At 34.2% G+C, this 18,567-nt stretch overlaps 2 protein-coding genes across 3 annotated transcripts; one reads left to right on the top strand and one right to left on the bottom strand.

Moving 5' to 3' along the window:
- The first annotated feature begins 242 nt into the window (after nucleotides 1–242).
- On the top strand, nucleotides 243–5,658 carry LOC144840739 (aminoacyl tRNA synthase complex-interacting multifunctional protein 2-like). Its single transcript, XM_078696728.1, has 4 exons — nucleotides 243–451; nucleotides 3,096–3,269; nucleotides 3,792–4,014; nucleotides 4,769–5,658. Exons 1-4 carry the CDS (start codon nucleotides 356–358, stop codon nucleotides 5,155–5,157), a joined length of 882 nt encoding a protein of 293 aa, XP_078552854.1. The 5' UTR covers nucleotides 243–355; the 3' UTR covers nucleotides 5,158–5,658.
- Nucleotides 5,659–5,813: 155 nt separating this feature from the next.
- On the bottom strand, nucleotides 5,814–18,122 carry LOC144840737 (phosphoribosyl pyrophosphate synthase-associated protein 2-like). Of its 2 annotated transcripts, XM_078696726.1 has the most exons (10): nucleotides 17,807–18,122; nucleotides 12,053–12,105; nucleotides 10,982–11,048; nucleotides 10,518–10,690; nucleotides 10,236–10,351; nucleotides 9,456–9,651; nucleotides 9,066–9,136; nucleotides 8,452–8,598; nucleotides 7,423–7,581; nucleotides 6,947–7,083 (listed from the first exon to the last, which is right to left on the bottom strand). In XM_078696726.1, exons 1-9 carry the CDS (start codon nucleotides 17,872–17,874, stop codon nucleotides 7,423–7,425), a joined length of 1,050 nt encoding a protein of 349 aa, XP_078552852.1. In that variant the 5' UTR covers nucleotides 17,875–18,122; the 3' UTR covers nucleotides 6,947–7,083. The 2 variants fall into 2 exon arrangements, with proteins under 2 accessions (XP_078552853.1, XP_078552852.1); XM_078696727.1 differs by lacking the exon at nucleotides 7,423–7,581 and having other exon boundaries at nucleotides 5,814–7,083; nucleotides 17,807–18,114.
- Between the last annotated feature and the right edge of the window lie 445 nt (nucleotides 18,123–18,567).

The following is an 18,567-nucleotide window of genomic DNA, read 5'->3' as shown; positions in this document are numbered from 1 at the left end:
CTTTTGTATTAAATTATGGTAAAGTGTGAATGTTTCTTTTGTTAGAGTTCAGTTATATGTACAAAGTGTTATGTAATACGGCTTACAACTAATTGAATTTAATAGTTGTTTCTACAATTGTTTACAACTGTACCATTTTGACTCGATTTTATAAATCTTTATATTAATTCAGTTTACAATGGGCCAATCATGTTATTGTTCAACAACCGAACAAATCAACGGCTGTTCAGAGCCTAGGCTGCTTATCTGGACCGACACGTGCAAGCGGCGGGGCAACGGGGAATGAGCTAGTTTTTAGCCTACTAGTACTTTATTTTTTTAGCTAAGCCAAGATTGCATCCTGAAAAACTCGAAAATGACCATGTATCATGTTGAACCGTACTATAAATTTTCTAATTCTGATTTTGAACTTCCCAATTCAATGTACCCTCTGAAGAGTATTTATGATTTCGTGAGCGATTTTTTTACATTGCCGGTTTTTACATTTCTTAGTAAATAGTTAGGCTAGGCCTAGCTAGCTATAGGCGGCAGGCCTATTGAGTACAAATGGCAATGCATTTCGGCCGTTCAGCGGGTCCTTTTGGTACCCATGTCGGTCGGAATTTGTCAAGGGTGTTAAATTTCATTTGGTCGTTTAGTTTAGTGTTATTTAGTATAAGTAGGCTAGGCGTTTGTAGTATAATATTAATTAAATAATATTAATAAGTATATTTGTCTATTTTATTTTTAAAATAAAAATCAACTTTTGACATGTCATGTTCAAATATTGCCTTATTATAATATAATAGTAGCCTACAGACAGTACAGGCCTACCTACTACTGTACAATAATAATACTAATATATTAATATCGATAGCAATATAGGCCTAGGCCTATCTAATTACGAAAACAACCAAAAACAAAATTTAAAAATCTAATAAATACCAAAAACAAAATTTAACTAGACATGAAACTCGTCACTTTGACGAGTTAGTTATCCGCACAACGACAAACGCCACGTGCACGTCATACGTTGGAATATTGCACACAGATAAAGATTATGGCATTATGACAAGAACTGAAGAATATGATATGCTGTTAGTGCTGAATTCTGTCAATTTGTGTCATATAGTATATACATGCAAAGAGTATAATCTGTATACATATTACATACAGTGTAGAATAGGTGAAATTACGGGACCCGCCATTTATTCCAATTTTTAACATGGCGACGGTATCAAAATGAAACACTTAAATAGCAATTTCTGGAGGAAATTATCTCAGGAACAACATATTAACGTGTAGAAGAAATTTGAATACGTAAAATATAGATGCGCACCCTTTTAAATGTGATGAACTATTACGCAAAATATGAAAATACGACTTTTTTTATTCAACTGGCCATATGATGACGTCACAACATCCGATTGGCAAAATGTTTACATGAATTCGTATCTACAATCCAATAGCTTCCAGAAAACGTTTTAATCGTGATTATCACATTTTATTCTTACGAGCTATTACAGATTAAAATTTACTGTAAAGATGAAATTAATGACCCACGTAATTAAAATTTTTAGGCATGATGACGTCATAAAAATTAAAATATTTTTATCTCATGCTAAAGAAAGTTGATTGACCTACACAATATATAAATTTAGGAGAAAAAGGAATACAGATAAGCGTGATGCGCTCCATTGAATGTGATGAGCAATAACGAAAGAGACAAAAATCCTAATTTTTACATTCGTGTGGCCATACGATGACGTCACAATGTTTTTTTAGCCTTATCGATGCATGATCCGATATCTACAACTCATCAACTTCTAGATTTTGTAATAAAAATAAACGGTTCACGGTTTACTTTAGAAACTATGACTGTTTAAAAAAAGACATAATTTTGACGATTTTTTAAGCTTTTTCATAAAAAACGCGCACGAATTGTCTAATTCAACGTGTTCGTATGGCGTTATTTAAACTGGAAAAGGTCTAAATTGTTTTCAAAATTACTAGGAAAGACTTGAAAAATATAATTCAAGAGAAAAAAATATGTTTTTAACGCTACGTGCGCACCGCGTGCGTAAAAAATTGCGCGCCCGTGGGAATTTTTGACATGCTCAAAATGACAAGAAACGCATAAAAAGTTGATTAGAAATTAATTTTGCGCATTTTGAAATTTTAAATGCGCGTGCCCGCGTAACTTCTTGTGAAACATGCCATTTTTAATCCGTAGAAAGTTTGCCCCTGATATGACTTAAATTTTGTCAAAGTGTCAATACTAAATGACTTTTGGTTTTTAATCTATAATCAATCATTGAAATTCATAAAATTGCGCGTAAGTCACGTTGCGCAACTATGACGTCATTCAAAAATAGGAGGTGCACAACTTCACGTAAATGCCCATATGTTGTCAAAGTTATGAAATGTTATGTTTACACATTTTAGAGAAACGCGACTCACAAAAAGGAAGGAAGGATCCAAGAATAATACAGAAAAAAACTATTGATCCCATACAATAACAAGGAGTTATCCGCTTGGTATACCAAGCGGATAACTAAAAATCTAATAAATACCAAAAACAAATGTGTATATTTTTTTTACTCTACTGAAGGGTGTTTCTAAGCTAAGACCATGCAGAGAGAGGACTGCAATATATATATAATTTTTTTAATAAAATCGACAAATATACCTATTAATATTGAGTTTTCTGGCAAAGTCTGGCAAATTGCAAAAATGTCTAGTAAACACACTTTGTAAATAAATCGTAAAAATATAAATGTTTTTTTTAAATGATTTTTTTATTGTTTCTTTTGCTTATCTGGATTCATTAAGTAGATTTTGCAATGCACCTGTGACGTCACAGCAATTTACAGTGACGGCTGTATGGCGATCTTGTGCGGCGATATTCTTAATCTTGCGATTGTTCTGAAATCACTAATACGTTGTTAAAATATGGTCCTCGGTCAAGTTGTCCTTTAAATTGATCATGATAACGTATTCACGTCAGTACAGGACGAAATTGAAAAAAAAAATTAGATATAGGTATTTAGATTTTTTTGTTTCAGTAATTAGACTGACCTATAGATAGTAATAATATATACTGTATTTTTCTATAGGGTGAAGGGGAAGAAAATTCACCATTGGTGGAACTTGAAAGAAGGCAGGAACGAATCCTTCAGGAATTGAACTTATTAAAAAACGAAGTTGAAACATTATCTGCTCGATATGCACCAAAAAGTGGAAGCCGTCAAGTGACAAGAGTTTCAACAGCAAATACAAACTGGTTAAAGGTTAAAAACATTTCTATTTTGTTAAAAACCTAAGGAAATGATCAATTTCATCCTAAAAGTTGGACAATGTAAAAGATTGACAGGATCAATGCTAGTAATTAATAAATGAAATTGGGACATACCTTTTACTCACCATCATCTTTTTGGAGTACAAAGCATTAGGCTTAGTTTACTCACCATTGTCTCAAAGAATTTGTTTTTAATTATGGCCAAAACATGACTGTCGTCTTGTATAATTAACCTCCATTTATGTTAACTGTCTGGTTGAATGATCTCTTTAATAAAGCTTTTGTACTGAAAATTAAATTTAAATAGGACAAGACCTATTATTTTGTGCTTTTTCATCAATAGTGTATGTTTGTTTTGCAACTTTTCCCTTGGTGACTGATATTGGTATTGTATAAAATCTATTACCCCATGAACTTCATGGGGTAAAGAACCTAAGCTTTGTGTGTGAGAGATTATATACTGTATAAAGGTGAGTTATTTTGTCTTTAAAGAAAGAATTGTTTTGTTTTGCAGAATGGAGTAGTTCATGATATTGTTATCAATGCCAATCCCAATCAACCTCCACATTCGCTGTTTGTACTTTACAAGCTGCTCAGTGAACAGTATACATGTGCCGTAGCAGTCCATACTCACTCTTCTATTAAGGTTTTGCCATTTCAACTGAGCGAGTGCTTTGGAGAGTGTACTACCAAGAGAAATAAAGCTCAAATTATGCTAACACTTATATGGAAAGATGGTAAGAAATTAATTTTTATGTAACTAATAAATGAAAACTTTTCTGTTATAATGATAATCATGATATGACATTGCTTGCGATACAAAAGCATAACTCTGTGGATCTTTAAGAAGCACATTGATACTACATTTTGTTTTATATGCCGACTTGACCTGTTTAAAATTCCAATTCAAAATGCGAGAATTTAGTACAGAATTAAGTCTAGTAGTATGTTGATTGCTTAGTTATAGCATGCACTAATCATAAAAATGTGTTTGTTATAACAAAGAAAGACAGTTAAAAATTATGAGGCTGACTAGCTTTAATTTGAAACAGGGAAGTTTTTAGTAGTGAAGAATAATTTGATGAAGTTTTGTACTTTAGTTTCAACACACACATCCAACAAGCCAGCAAGCAAAATACTAAACCATACTTTGAAATTTAATTGGTTATTATATGGGTAATAAATTATGGTGCTGCCAGAATTAAATCCTACTGCATCGACATGATCCTATTATTAGAGTAACTTATGAATTACTGCAATACTTCTTTAATTACCTCCGTCTAGGAGGTTATGTTTTCACCCTGTATGTTTGTGTGTATTTGTGAACAGCCTAGAGGTCACAGTTTTTAATCAAATTTCATCATTGGCCACAATATGGTCTATGACCCAAAATCTCGCTGGAGTTCGATATTGATATTTTTTCAAAATATATACCCCATGCATAAGGATAACAGTTTAACAAAATAAACATTTTTTTTGTTTTGTTTTCAGTGACAAGGGTCGAGATGGTTATTAATCCAAATTCCCAGACACCAATCCAAGGGGAAGCAAACGTAGGTCGTTACCTTGCTCGTTTGTTAAACCCGGCCTACGATGCAGATGACATCATACGAGCAACAGAAATAGACAACTGGATCGATCTCGCTACAAATTCGTTCCTCAATGGGAGCTCTCGTGACCGTACCGCTGCGATCAAGACCCTAAACTCGCATCTTGGCAAACAAGACTGGCTGATGGGTGACGAGGTATCATTAGCGGATATAATGATGTGGAGTATGTTACATCAATCGGGGCAGGAGGTTGAAAATGCAAATATCCAGAAATGGAACAAAGCATGTGGCGTACACCCGTTGTTTGATAAAGCACAGGGATTGTTATAGTTAATAATAGATATATCCTAATTTGGACTTATTAGATTGTATCAATTATCTTGATTAATACTGCTTAAAACTGTAGACCTTTTTTAAACTAATACTTAACCACTAATACTATAGGTAAAGATGAGTGGCATGTAATTACAATTTAATTGTCTGAATTGCTCTTATATTTCATAGTATACTATTTATTTATCTATTTAGTTAGATCATAGAAGTATAAAAAAAAATCTTTTTTATACATCCATGGTTAGATTATGTTTGTTATCATTAACGCTATAAAGTTAATACAGTACTAATATTGAAGATTCAACTCTAGGCTGTGAATACTCATCGACATGTTGCATTAAGATAGTCTAACCTTCCAACTCATTCTAGTCTTATAGGTTAAAGAAACTGCACTATGATCCTGCTATCTTAATGCATTAAGTCTGGTCAGGAGTGAATAATTAATATGGGGTAAAATCTAGTATGCAGTACAGTTATTAAAATTGAAGTGGAAATGTGTGTTATCATGTTTGTCTTTGTGCGACCATAAAGAATAAATGGAAAATATTCAGCTGGAACAAATACAAGAAACTGAAACAATGAAAAGTATCCCAAGTAAACCTTGTATAATTTTCTTATACTAGATAATTCTACTGTAATAACAAAAAATAGGATTTCTTTCCACATCAATGCTTTATTAAAGTTTATAAGTTGCAATTTAAACAGCATCTTCACTTACAATACAATATGACTAATAAATCCACTTAGATAAAGCCAGAATACAAATACTGTAATGTAATAAAATAAATTAAAACAATTTAAAATAGCTGCCATTTTCTATATACGTGTCAAGTTATCTTTTAGTACTGAAAAACATGTAATGAAAAAGCACTTATAAGACGGACTTCTTAAAGACACCCTACCCTTACTGATGCTTTCATATTACAGTATTAAAATATGTTGATTAATATTTACCAGTATCAACATATCATATACGTGTGCTTTATATGAAAACAAGAACAATAGCTAATACACGGCATATAAAAACAGCCTAACAAACATAGGATTAACGCACCTAAGTGTATCCTTACAATGTGATTGATCTTTCAAGTTATGAAATATCAATCTATTATCCATGATTGTAATTTTTAAGAGTGTTTGTTGGTAACTACAGTATAATAGTTGGTCTATAGTACCAGAATCACCACTTTAGCCACCAATGGTCTGTTTTCTGTCTAAAACTAGTAACGCAATATAGTCACAGCAATACAATATTTTCAATAATAATATATTCATATGTAATAATATATAATTTATCTGAGTGCAGTAAAAAAACAGTAAATGATTGACCCCTGTTTCTTTCACACAAAAATGATGTTAATAGCTTATACAGTAGCTTACTGCTGAAAGGGGTCTTTAATTTATAATAAAACAGTTTATTTTGGAGAATAAATTTATAGTTTTTGAAGATGATACTAAAATAAAACAAGGCACAGACGGAAGGAAAAAACATTGGTAGGGTAATTTTTATACTACATGTCATAGTCAAGGTCTTAGCACCAAAATAGTAGACACAAAGCTACTGAAACACGAATCCATTCTAGTTAAGGGTGGTACACATATCGTTCAACAATTACACGTTACAGTACTTCAATTCATTTCACAATTTTGACATCCCTAATTCTATAATGGAGTGTGCTCATCAAGTTGACAACAAATTGTAAACTGTTGCAAATTTTGCATTGTTACAAATTAATACAATGTTTCTGAAACATTTGTTTACCCCTAGTCTTCTAATGGAATATTCCTAAATAGGTATGACATGGATTCTCCGTTGTGTATCCTTCTGACGGATTCTGCAAGCATTTGGCTAACGTCAACGACCCTTAATTTGGAACATTGCAGACGATGTAATTCCTGACCAATTGTATTTGTTATGACAATCTAAACAAAAAGAAAAAACAACAATTAAGAAAACAATAAAGTAAAGTAATAAAAACATACAAGTCTTGTTTCATTGAACAGAACAGACTTATGTTAAAGTACATGCTTCAGGTGAGGTCAGTGTTGTTCTTCTCAACCTCCCAGAATTTATTCCATGTTACATATAACTTTAAACAATAGTAATTTTCCACACTCGGATTGGATCAATTCTTTGCAATTCTTTTTTCTGAGTGAATTTGTTAAATAATTACAAATGATATCTGTTGTAAATACTACAAAACAAATCTCGCATAAAAAGACAAAGAAAGAGATTAGTTTTTAAGACACACCACAAAGTACCTAATCATCTGTAGATATGTTGCGGAATAGGTACGACATCGATTCGTTATGATGGATACGACGGATAGCTTCCGCCATCGCTTGCGAGATATCTATCGTCCTGATCTTAGAACACTGCAGTTTTTGCAGCTTGTGTTGCAACGTGTTAGTCACGATGACCTGGGGGATAATATAAACGTTAGCATGCACAAATAAACAAAAGCGCCCTCAACTTGTACAAAAATTAAACGGGATAACCGAAAAATCAACGAGATTAGTTTGTATTAAAAAGTATAAAGATTACTCCAAGAAATGGAGTATGTTGAGTCGGATTTCTGTGCGAGAAGGAAGTGTATCCTAAAATGAATTGTCCTTTCATTTTATAAGGTTTCAATAACATTAATGACATCATACACTTCATTTATTGGAGTATGGATTACACTTTTGTATTTAGAAGGGTAAACTATTAACAAATAGGGTAAAGTGAAGGAGATAAAAGAGGAATTTTAACTGTGATGGTGTTAATTAAAGTGTTCATTTTATTTAGGCTGTACAGTAGCTACATGAGTCATGTTTAGTAGCCATATCTATACTTGACCCTTAGTCATCTCCACATTAACCAGATCCCAGCAGGGAACGGGATTCCTATTTCTAATCAATTTAATGAATCTCATACAAGACTCAAAGATACAACCAACAATCTCAAACACCATCAATTTGTAATGGAGATCCTATAAATTGACTTAAACTTTATCAGTGCACCGCTCCATAAATGTTTACAAGTACAGAAATAGTTATTTCACATGACTCTCGACAAGCATAGCCAATTTGTTTATTTTATCAAATCAATCTATAACTTTTTGTTATTGTGTTAATTTTCCATAACCTTTGACTTCTTTACACAAATTGCAAGGGTTAATTTTCGTGGATATAAAAATCTAACATTAACAAAGGGAAAAATAAATACAACAAAATTAAAACAAAAGCAAAAATGATAAAACAATCATAAACTATATAACTTTAGAAACAATTAAACGAATTCAACTTTACCTCGTCTATACATGACTCTTCAATTTTTTTGGGTGCATCGGCGGACAAAAGTCCGTGAGTTGCCATTGCGTAAATTTTGTATGCTCCTCGTTCTTTAAGAATCTCCGCCGCTGCTACGAATGACTCAGCTTCATCTATCATGTCATCCTGTAAAAATTATAAAGTAATTAATTACTAATTTTGTAGTGGAGCTGTAGTTTGGTGGTTAACGTGCTTGCCTTCAAATCCTAATGTCCAGGGTTCAATCCTGATAGGGTTGTAACTCACGACTCTTTCAACTCCACTCCCCAAGTCCAAATGAAATTGTTAAAATTCATATGCATACATTAATACATGGAAAAATTATACAATAGTTTATTCATCCTGTAACTAGCGAGTTGGATGCATATGAAATTGAAAAAAATTATCAAACAAAACATAATAATGATGACTTATTTGAGGACTCTATGCAAAAAAAAAAAAACAAAGATGAAACAGAAGAAAAAGAGAGTTTGTACAGTTGTCCATTACATACATGGGTATGAAAATGATGGTAATTGCACTTGGAAGGTTCTCAACTACATTTGAACCACCATGGGGATGGGGGTTGGGTATTTACACTTTTATATCCTTACCACAATAATTGCAATCCTTCCACCAACATCTCCAACCACATTGATTGGTGGTTTCTCTTTTGGTATCAAAACTGTAAAAAGAAATCATGTTAATCATCATAAGAAATACTCACTCATCTTGGAAACCATGGGTTATCTTGATAAACAAGAAGCAGGATAAAAATAAGCAGCTATAGCAAGCATATTATATTGTTTAAAGGTTTGCATGGCAAAATCAAATATTGATACAAAGTTTGCGGTACACCACATGTATATATAGTTGAGAAAAGAACTATTGAGTTTTTTTCTTTCTTTCTTTTGATCAATATACTTTATCATCCTCACTCCTCACTAAAGAGAGTTATAAAAAGGTAGGAAGATTTGGACAGCGTAAAATAAGTGCTACAATACCTGGTAACATCTGCATTCCATCTACAGTTCTAACAGTAGGAGGAGAATGTCTACCATCGATGTGTTCTGAATCAGTTTCTTTATGTTCTCCATGGATGACTGCTAGGCCTAGACGAAGCCGATCAGCAAAAGATGTAGCTCGTTTGGCAGCTGCTGGGTTTCTTGCAACTATTACAGCATTCCGCCAATCTGGAATCTGTACAATGTAATTGATAATTATATTAATTTTGATGATGAAATCTGATGTGCGACAGTAACTCTACCTTTGATATAAACGCACAATGTTTATGGAATTTGAACAGAATTATAATTTGATTTTTGGGGCTTTAAGGCAGAGTATAACCAAGGCAATCTAACAACAGGATGCTGAACCCTGAGATCAAAGGGTTTAATCGGTGGCTGCAACACGATCAGTTCCACGCCCCTTAACAGACACTGCTCGCCACGTAAAATATGTACATAGTACAGTACTGTTGGTATTTGTTGCAGCCAGACATAAGACTGTTAAGAGTTCCTATCTTGACAAGGTGAGCTCAGTGTGCTGTTGTTAGAATGCCTTCGTATAACAGCAAGAAACTATTCACAAACAAATTATACACCTTTCAAATCAAGTCATACAGTAGAACCCATATAAAGGTACACCTTTGAGACCTAACCAAATGTCTCCTAAAAAGAGTCCTCTGAGTAGGGGTTAGTTAGGGAAAGTGTCCCCTTAATTAGTGTTTCCTGACTAGAAATTTCCCAAAAGGTTCCACTGAACCGAACACTACATATACCTACATTTTCTTGTATATATTGTACAATAAAAGGAGACGCCCTCAAGTTGTCTACTGGTATGTCAAAGAATCCCTGGATTTCCTTATGATGTAAATCCATTGTAATAATATGGTTCATTCCTGAAAACAACCAATCAACAATCAGTATTCAAATAATATCAAAATTCTCTGTTTCCATCAGTCAATAAACTTAGTTTATATAAAACTGAATATATTGACCAATTTTGTAGAAGTATTCAAATATAAAGGAAGATAAGTGGTAGTAAGGGATTTGAATAAAACTCACCAGCTCTTGAAAGCATAGTTGCAAGTAATTTTGAAACAATTGCACCTCTCTTTCTCATCTGACTCTGCTTGCTGTATGGGAGGTATGGAATGACGCCCACAATGGACTTTGCACACGATGTCTTACATGCATATGTCATTATTAAAAGCTCCATGATGGCATTGTTTACATCACTGTTTTAAAATTAAAAAAAATAATTGTAATAGTCGATTTAAAACAGATTCACACATAAAAAATAAACCACTAGTATCGCAAGACAGTTTTGCTGGGCTATTCAGCTTATCATAGCAACTAAAAAGTGTATGCTATGCTCGAGAATCAAGATGTAAGTTCACATTGGTTTATATATGATGAATCTGTTTTACCTATTACACTGAAAGCAGATGAAAAAATTGTCAATTTATCTATGTCCCTGTAAAGTAAATTCAGGTATACAGAAAGTCAAACAGAAGTTTACAACTTACTCTGAACCAGTCTGTATGAGAAAAACATCTTTGCCTCTAACAGACTCATCAATGTTTACAGTTGTTTCTAAATTTAAAAAAAAATTTATTTATTATTTATTTAAATTATTTTAATTAGAAAGTAAGTACAGTATGTGTTTTTGACCATAGCTAGCATCATTAAAGATGTATTGTCCCTTGAAACACAAAAAAATGAAGGTCAAAATATTCTAAATTTAAATTGGCCATATCAAAGTAATATTAAAGTTATTCACTTTAAGTCGAAAATTCGAGCCAAAAGCAACAAGTTTACGTAATTAACAGGTAAATTAGTTTGATTACATTTCGTCTGGAAAATCGTCGCGAGCGAAAGTAAACAAAGATTTCAAACCATGAGTACGCATTATGCATATGTTAATTAGGATTGTTTACAACTCGTCACGGTTGAGAAGGTATTTTCACACAGATCGTGAGGAAGTTTTATGATTATGCATACAAAGTAGCCAAACAAGCGTGTTTCATTATGGAGTATGTTTTGATCGAAAACTTTGACTGGAAGTCAGAGTTATTTTTTTAACAAAAAAACGTCCGTATTTCAGTTAAATGATTTTTTTTTCAAAAAATTTTTGGTGATAGTTAATAACTATTATAATACTTCAAAATAACCCACCTTTTTTCGAAATCTGTTATTTTTTATTTTTTCGGAATTAGTCAAAGGGACAATACATCTTTAAGCTCTGTCTATACTATCAAACTTATGGGACAAAAAAAATGTGATGTGCCCATATATGGACATGATGATATCATATCACTACCATATTTAAGCATATCACTACCATATTTGGGCATATAATACAGAGCATTAGATTCAATATCAACATCATTTCACATGTGTTAGTGAAGGAATCATTGTGAATTGTCAAAGTAAAACAACTCATTTCTGAAAAACTGTTCATGATTTTTCAATTTGAATTGTTTTTTTTAGTTTCAAGAAGAATGCTGCTAAAAGCTCTTCAAATAATTAACACAGTTAAGTCGAACACTTAAGTCAGTTTAATCAGATTGTTTTCATTTCCAAAGAATATTAACTACCTTTGTTTTCTTGTAAATAAATATCAGCCTTGCCAAGCTCTGTACAAAGTCGGCTGTAAAAACAAACAAAAAAATAAAAATCACAAATCTGCTTCATGATTTGACTCATGTCTTAATCTTCATTCAGGATGAGTTAATTATCTTTTCCATACTCGTAACATTTACAGGAAGTCTTAGATGATATCACAATATATGAACAAACAGGCAGCTGGTCACAAAGATTAATTTTCCAGAAGGAAAACACATTTTTAAATTTACACAATATATAGTTTGAATATTTAGGCTTATAATATTGTGTCATAATATCGATTTTAAAAACTGATCACACAAACACTCTAGCCTAGAATCGGCTAGGCCTAGATTTTTAACATAAATTATATTTATAATTTACTATATATTATAGACACTACCTGGGAAAGTAGTAGGGATATTATAAATAATAAATAATCGCCGGCGTTGTAATATCTTCTGATATACGTTGACGGTTGTTTTACATTAAAACAAGTAATACACTTATACTGTTGAATATATATAAGCTTTATTGGATTGAACTTAATGTTGGTTGTCCGAAGACTGGAGAGAATATGATAATCTATTAACTGTTCACTGAGTTGGTATATTGTGGAATTTATTATAGCTCTAATGGGATTTCTAATGGGAGTTACTATAAACAAGTATAAACAAGTGTTGCTGTCCAGTGGTCCAATTTGCCCTAGCTTTCACTGAGGTGAAGGTGATGTGACATCCCTCCTTTTTAGTACAAGGTGTAATTGTTCATTAATTTACATGGTGCCTTGGGAATACGCTAATTTTAGTTAGTTATTCGGGCTATTTGAAGCATTAGTTATATACAGCTTTCTGTCCTATATTAGCAATTACATTTGAGATTATAAAAAGTTATACTGTATACAGTAGTTTCGATTGTACAAAATTTAGCTGTCCATATAGAGCTGCGAGCAGTTTTTTTCATTTAGTTCATTCGACAAAGTTAAGCAATAATAAGTATTAGAGTTCATATTTGTTAATTATTATTATTATTCTATAGTTCAATTTATTTTATTTTCTATCATCCTTCCTCGTCTTTCGAGTTTTACTTCTTGTTATTGGTGGAGTGTAGGGTGGTATAAATGGTGGTTGTTTATCAATGGTCAAATCGTACGTATCCGGTCCAGATGAATGCGTTTGTCTATTCCGTATTTGATTTCGATTTCGTCGATATGTTCCATTTGTAGTTTCTACGATGTACGATCTTGGCTGAGGTAGTTGATTAGTTACGATACCAGGCGTCCATGTTTTTTTATGTGGATGCTGGATTGTGATGTTTTGGCCTTTCGAAAGCGTTGGAAGAAATTTTGTTTTGTTTTTATCGTGATGAAACTTTTGATCTGTCTGGCGCTGCACTAATTGTTTTTGTATCTGTTTGCTTTCAGGGTCGTTAGATTTTATCACTTCTGGTAGGTTTGCTTGTATGCGTCGTCTGTATAATATTTCTGCTGGACTTGGTAGATGTGAGTTTATTGGAGTTGCACGTAAGCACAGAAATGCTAAGTCTGGGTCGGTGCCAGAAATTTTGCATTTTCTAAGTGTTGATTTTACTGTCTGTATCATGCGTTCAATAAAACCGTTTGATCTGGGGTAGTGAGGTGAGCTGGTGGTATGAATTATTTTCCAATCTTTGCAGAATAGTTTGTATTGTTCCGAAGCAAATTGTGGGCCATTGTCGGAGATGATAGTGTGTGGTGACCCTTGTTCTGCGAAAATTTGTTTCGTTGCTTGAATTACAGCACTGCTCGTCACATTTGTGGGCATCTTCCGTATGAAGAACATTTTGCTGTAATAGTCTGCTATGATTAGATAGTCTTCTGAATTAAAATGAAAAAGGTCAGTTCCGAGAGTATGCCATGGGCGTTCTGGTATTTTCATAGGAATTAGTGGTTCTTTAGGTTGAGTGTTTTGAAATTGTTCACAAACTGTGCATCTCTCGCACATTGTTTTTATGTCGTTGTTTATGCCCGGCCAATATACGGCGGTTCTTGCTCTTAGTCGTGTTTTTGTTATGCCTTGGTGGCCGGCATGTAGTTGATCCAATATGTATGTTCTCATTTCATTTGGTATAACAGTTTGCTGCCCTTTTAAAATTATGCCGTCTTCTACGGTTAGCTCATCGCGCATTGACCAATATTCTTTAACGCCTTTGGAGAGCTTAATTTGTTTTTCTGGCCAACCTTCAAATATTATTTTGCCGAGTTCGCAAAGTGTTTTGTCACACTTGGTGTGGTGCTTAAGTTCAGTTAACCGGTTTTCGCTAAACTGTACTGGACACACTCTTATATCAAGTTCCGTATAACGTTGGTCCACTTGCTCATTTTCCTTTGAGCTTCCAATTCGGGAGAGTGAATCTGCCAGTGTCATTTCTTTTCCTGGTTTATATATGATCTGGCAGTTGTATCCTTGCAGTCTTAGTAGCATCCTTTGTAATCGTGGTGGAGCTGCATTCAAGTTTTTGAGGGCGATCATCTCAAGCGGCTTATGGTCCGTGTATATTATGAATTTTCCTCCATAAACGTAAGTGTGAAATTTTTCACACGCAAAAACTGCTGCCAGTAGTTCGCGTTCGATGTTTGCGTATCGTTTCTCAGTGTCTGTAAGTGCTTTGCTGGCAAACGCTACTGGCATTTCTTCGTTTTTGTCATTTGGCTGGAGCAACACTGCTCCGAGTCCAACTTTACTTGCGTCCACCTGTAATATTACAGGTTTTTTCGGGTCGAAGTATGAAAGTCGGATTTCACTGCAGATTGCCTGTTTTGTCTGTTGGTAGGCATTTGTATGTGCAGGTGTCCAACTGTATTGCGTATCCTTTTTTAGCAATTGACGTAGGGGTTCTGTCAAATCAGCGAGATGGGGAATAAAGGGACCCATGTAGTTGGCGATGCCAAGAAATTCTTGGAGCTCTTGTTTGTTTTCGGGTACTTTTAGTTGTTGAATGACAGATATTTTCTTTGGGTCTGGTCGTGCCCCTTCGCTGCTGTAGACAATACCAAAAAATGTTATTTCTCGTTGCTTAATTTTACATTTTTTAGAGTTGAACATTAGTCCTGACTCTCTCGCAATTTCCATCAGGTTGTGGAGGTTGGCGTCATGCTCGGCTTCAGTTTTGCCGAATATTGCTACGTCATCGGCTATCCCAATTGTTCCTGGACATTTTTCTAATATCATATCCATTCTCTGTTGGAAAACATCTTGTGATACGTTTAAACCAAAAGGAAGGCGTTTAAAACAGTATCGGCCTTTCGGAGAATTAAATGTTGTTAGTTTTTGAGAAGCATTGTCGAGGTGTATCGACCAGTAGCCATTCTTGGCATCAAGGTTAGAGAAGTATTTTGCTCCATTTAGTTTGTGAGTGAGTTCCTCTAAGGTCGGAGTCTTATGATGGCTTCTCTTTATCGCCTCATTGAGGTCTTTAGGGTCAAGACAGATTCGCACTGACCCGTCTGGTTTGATTGGGTACGTTATTGAACTTACCCAATCTGTTGGTTCATCAATTTTCTTTATTACACCTTTTGCTTCCATATCATCAAGTGCGGCGTTGATCTGTCCTGCAAGTTTAATCGGTGTTTTCCTGCAAGCGTGCACAATGGGTGTGACGTTTTTGTCCGTTACTATGTGGTACGGTTTCGCAAAATCTCCCATACCGTCAAATCTGTCAGGATACCTGTTTTTTAGGTCTGCAGTGTCTATTATCGGACTTGATTTGTTTTCCTTTGTTGTGATACTGCAATTGAATTTTATTAATTCTAGTTTCTGTATCGTCGGTAATCCCAAAATCGCTGGGCCTTTGCAATCCACAATGTAAAATGTTTCCTCTGTATAAATACAATTGGTTGGATGCTTGCATTTTATCGGTAATATTCCATAACAAGGAATATGTGCATCATTGTATGCGGTAAGTTTAGTGTTTGATTCTTTTAGGATTCCGCTTTTGGGATATCCTTGTGCGTTTATATGATTTGGGTACATATTTCCAAATATTCGCAATGGAAGAGTATTACCCTCAGCTCCAGTATCAACTTTGATGTTCAGTTCAGCTATTTGGTTTTCCATAAGTGGTAACTTTATGTCAAGTTTAGTGAATTTTTCACTAGCGTTGATGCTGCTCATGCGCACTGAACCAAATGTCAATTTTTCCATATGCTGTTCAAGTATGTCATCATCCGAATCAGACTCATATTGATTCATTGAGTGTATTCCACTTCTAGATTTTAGCTTGCCTTTTCCATGGCTTTTTGGTTTTTGTCGTTTTTGTTGATGACGGTCGGTACTTTGATCATTACGAGGATGCACATTTTGTTTCGACGATCTACACATTTTGGCCCAATGGTTTAATTTACCACAGTTGTGGCAAGTTGAGCCATATGCTGGACATTCTCGAGGGCGATGCATTTGTCCACACGCTTTACATTTGTTTTTGGCACGTGACACGTAGCTTATTTTTGCATGTTGTGTATCAAATTCATCTAATTGCTTGTGGTGCATGAGGGATGCCTCGTGTCCCCTAGCTAGGGTTATGGCCTCCTCAAGTCTGTATTCTTGGTTTTTTGTGAGAAGTTCTTTTTGGAGATCTTTAAATATGGTTCCTATGGTCATTTGTTCTATGATTCTCGTTTCTTTTTCTGCGGCTGTAAATGCGCATTTTTCTGCATGGAATTTAAGTTTAGTAATGTAGTCATCAATCGACTCACCCGGTTGTTGTTTTAGTTTCTGAAGATACATTCTTGAGACACGGAAATTCGATTGTGGCTCTATTTGCTCCTCAAATTTCTCCCAAATAGTATTGATATTCTCCTTATCTTCTTCGGTTAGTCCCCACGAATCAAATCTTTTAAGTCCCTCTTCACCTACCATTAATAATAGATGGTTGATGCGGTCCTCCTGTGAAATATTCTTTACTGTAAAATACAATTCAGTTCGTCGTTTAAACATCCGAAACGAATCGCCTATGTTTGCAGAGTTCCAATCCATATGTGGTTGTTTATCCGCCATGATGCGTTGGTTTTTGATACAAAAATTCCTTTAAACTGTACTAGCACAAAGGTTTTATTATTATATCCCACCGCTGCCACCATGTAATATCTTCTGATATACGTTGACGGTTGTTTTACATTAAAACAAGTAATACACTTATACTGTTGAATATATATAAGCTTTATTGGATTGAACTTAATGTTGGTTGTCCGAAGACTGGAGAGAATATGATAATCTATTAACTGTTCACTGAGTTGGTATATTGTGGAATTTATTATAGCTCTAATGGGATTTCTAATGGGAGTTACTATAAACAAGTATAAACAAGTGTTGCTGTCCAGTGGTCCAATTTGCCCTAGCTTTCACTGAGGTGAAGGTGATGTGACAGGCGTATAATATAATTCTAAAAAATTTAAAAACATTAATAACACAAATTATTTAAATAAAGAAAGGTGTTAAAAATTATAATATGTTCGTAGCCTAATTATATTTATTAACAAAAAAATTATAATATACTAGCGGCCTAGCTAGGCCTATACAGTATTATAGGATATTTCATAAAAATACTAATAATAATCAGATCTAGGCTTTGTCCCCGACTAGGGAATCAGCCGGGCCTTCCTTACTAGAAATGAGTAGCACCAAGGCATAACTAGTCTAGGCTTAGTTAAGCCTAGCTAGGGCCAGGCCTAGCCTAGCTAGGCTAGCTAAATTAAAAATATATTTACGTACGTTGATATTAAACGAGCTAATTCCGGGTGAGAATTGCCAGTAAATATTACCATCCCCCCTCTTGACATTGTTGATTTAGATAGTGAGGCTTGTCGCCTACAACTGGTAGCTAACGACAAAATTGTGTATGGTTGTTTCCAGATTTCAGAAGAAAAAAACACAAACGTCGCGATATGTTGACTCTCTCACACGTCACGGCGCGACGGCGGGGGACGAGACAAGACGCAACGCACGTATGTTTCCTAGAGAATTTCGCTACTGACGCATGCGCATTAACGCGCCGTTTAAAAACCACGCGCACTTGTTTATTTTGCGTAACGGTCGATTACATTTTGATCAACAAATGGCCTAGCATTTTTCATAGCCTTTCTATAAATATTTGACCTTAAAACAATTTATTTATTTTCCTTTATACTTTTTTTATCAAAATATCTAAAAATACAAAGAAAAAACAAAGCGGAATATAGCTATTGTTTATCTTACTTTTGGTCTCAATTGTACTAAAATTTTAAACCAAAAATCGTACAATTTTTAAACTTTTATAAAAAAAATTCCGAAGTTTTTTGTGAGGTCAGGTATTCTCATACATATTCATGAGTAATTGAGCTAATCATGTGGTTTAAAGGTTTTAGAGCAACAATTGACGGTGTGGAGGTGTGATGGAACAAAAAACGAGGGAATTTCACTATTTTCCCTCTAAAATACAGTTTTTAATGAGTATGTTAGCGATCAACCGAACACACTCATGTATTTTAAATGCT

The sequence above is a fragment of the Antedon bifida genome, chromosome 4 (genome assembly GCF_963402885.1).
Source record: "Antedon bifida chromosome 4, ecAntBifi1.1, whole genome shotgun sequence".
NCBI classification, from domain to species: domain Eukaryota; kingdom Metazoa; phylum Echinodermata; class Crinoidea; order Comatulida; family Antedonidae; genus Antedon; species Antedon bifida.
This window is presented reverse-complemented; position numbering and strand designations above follow the sequence as displayed.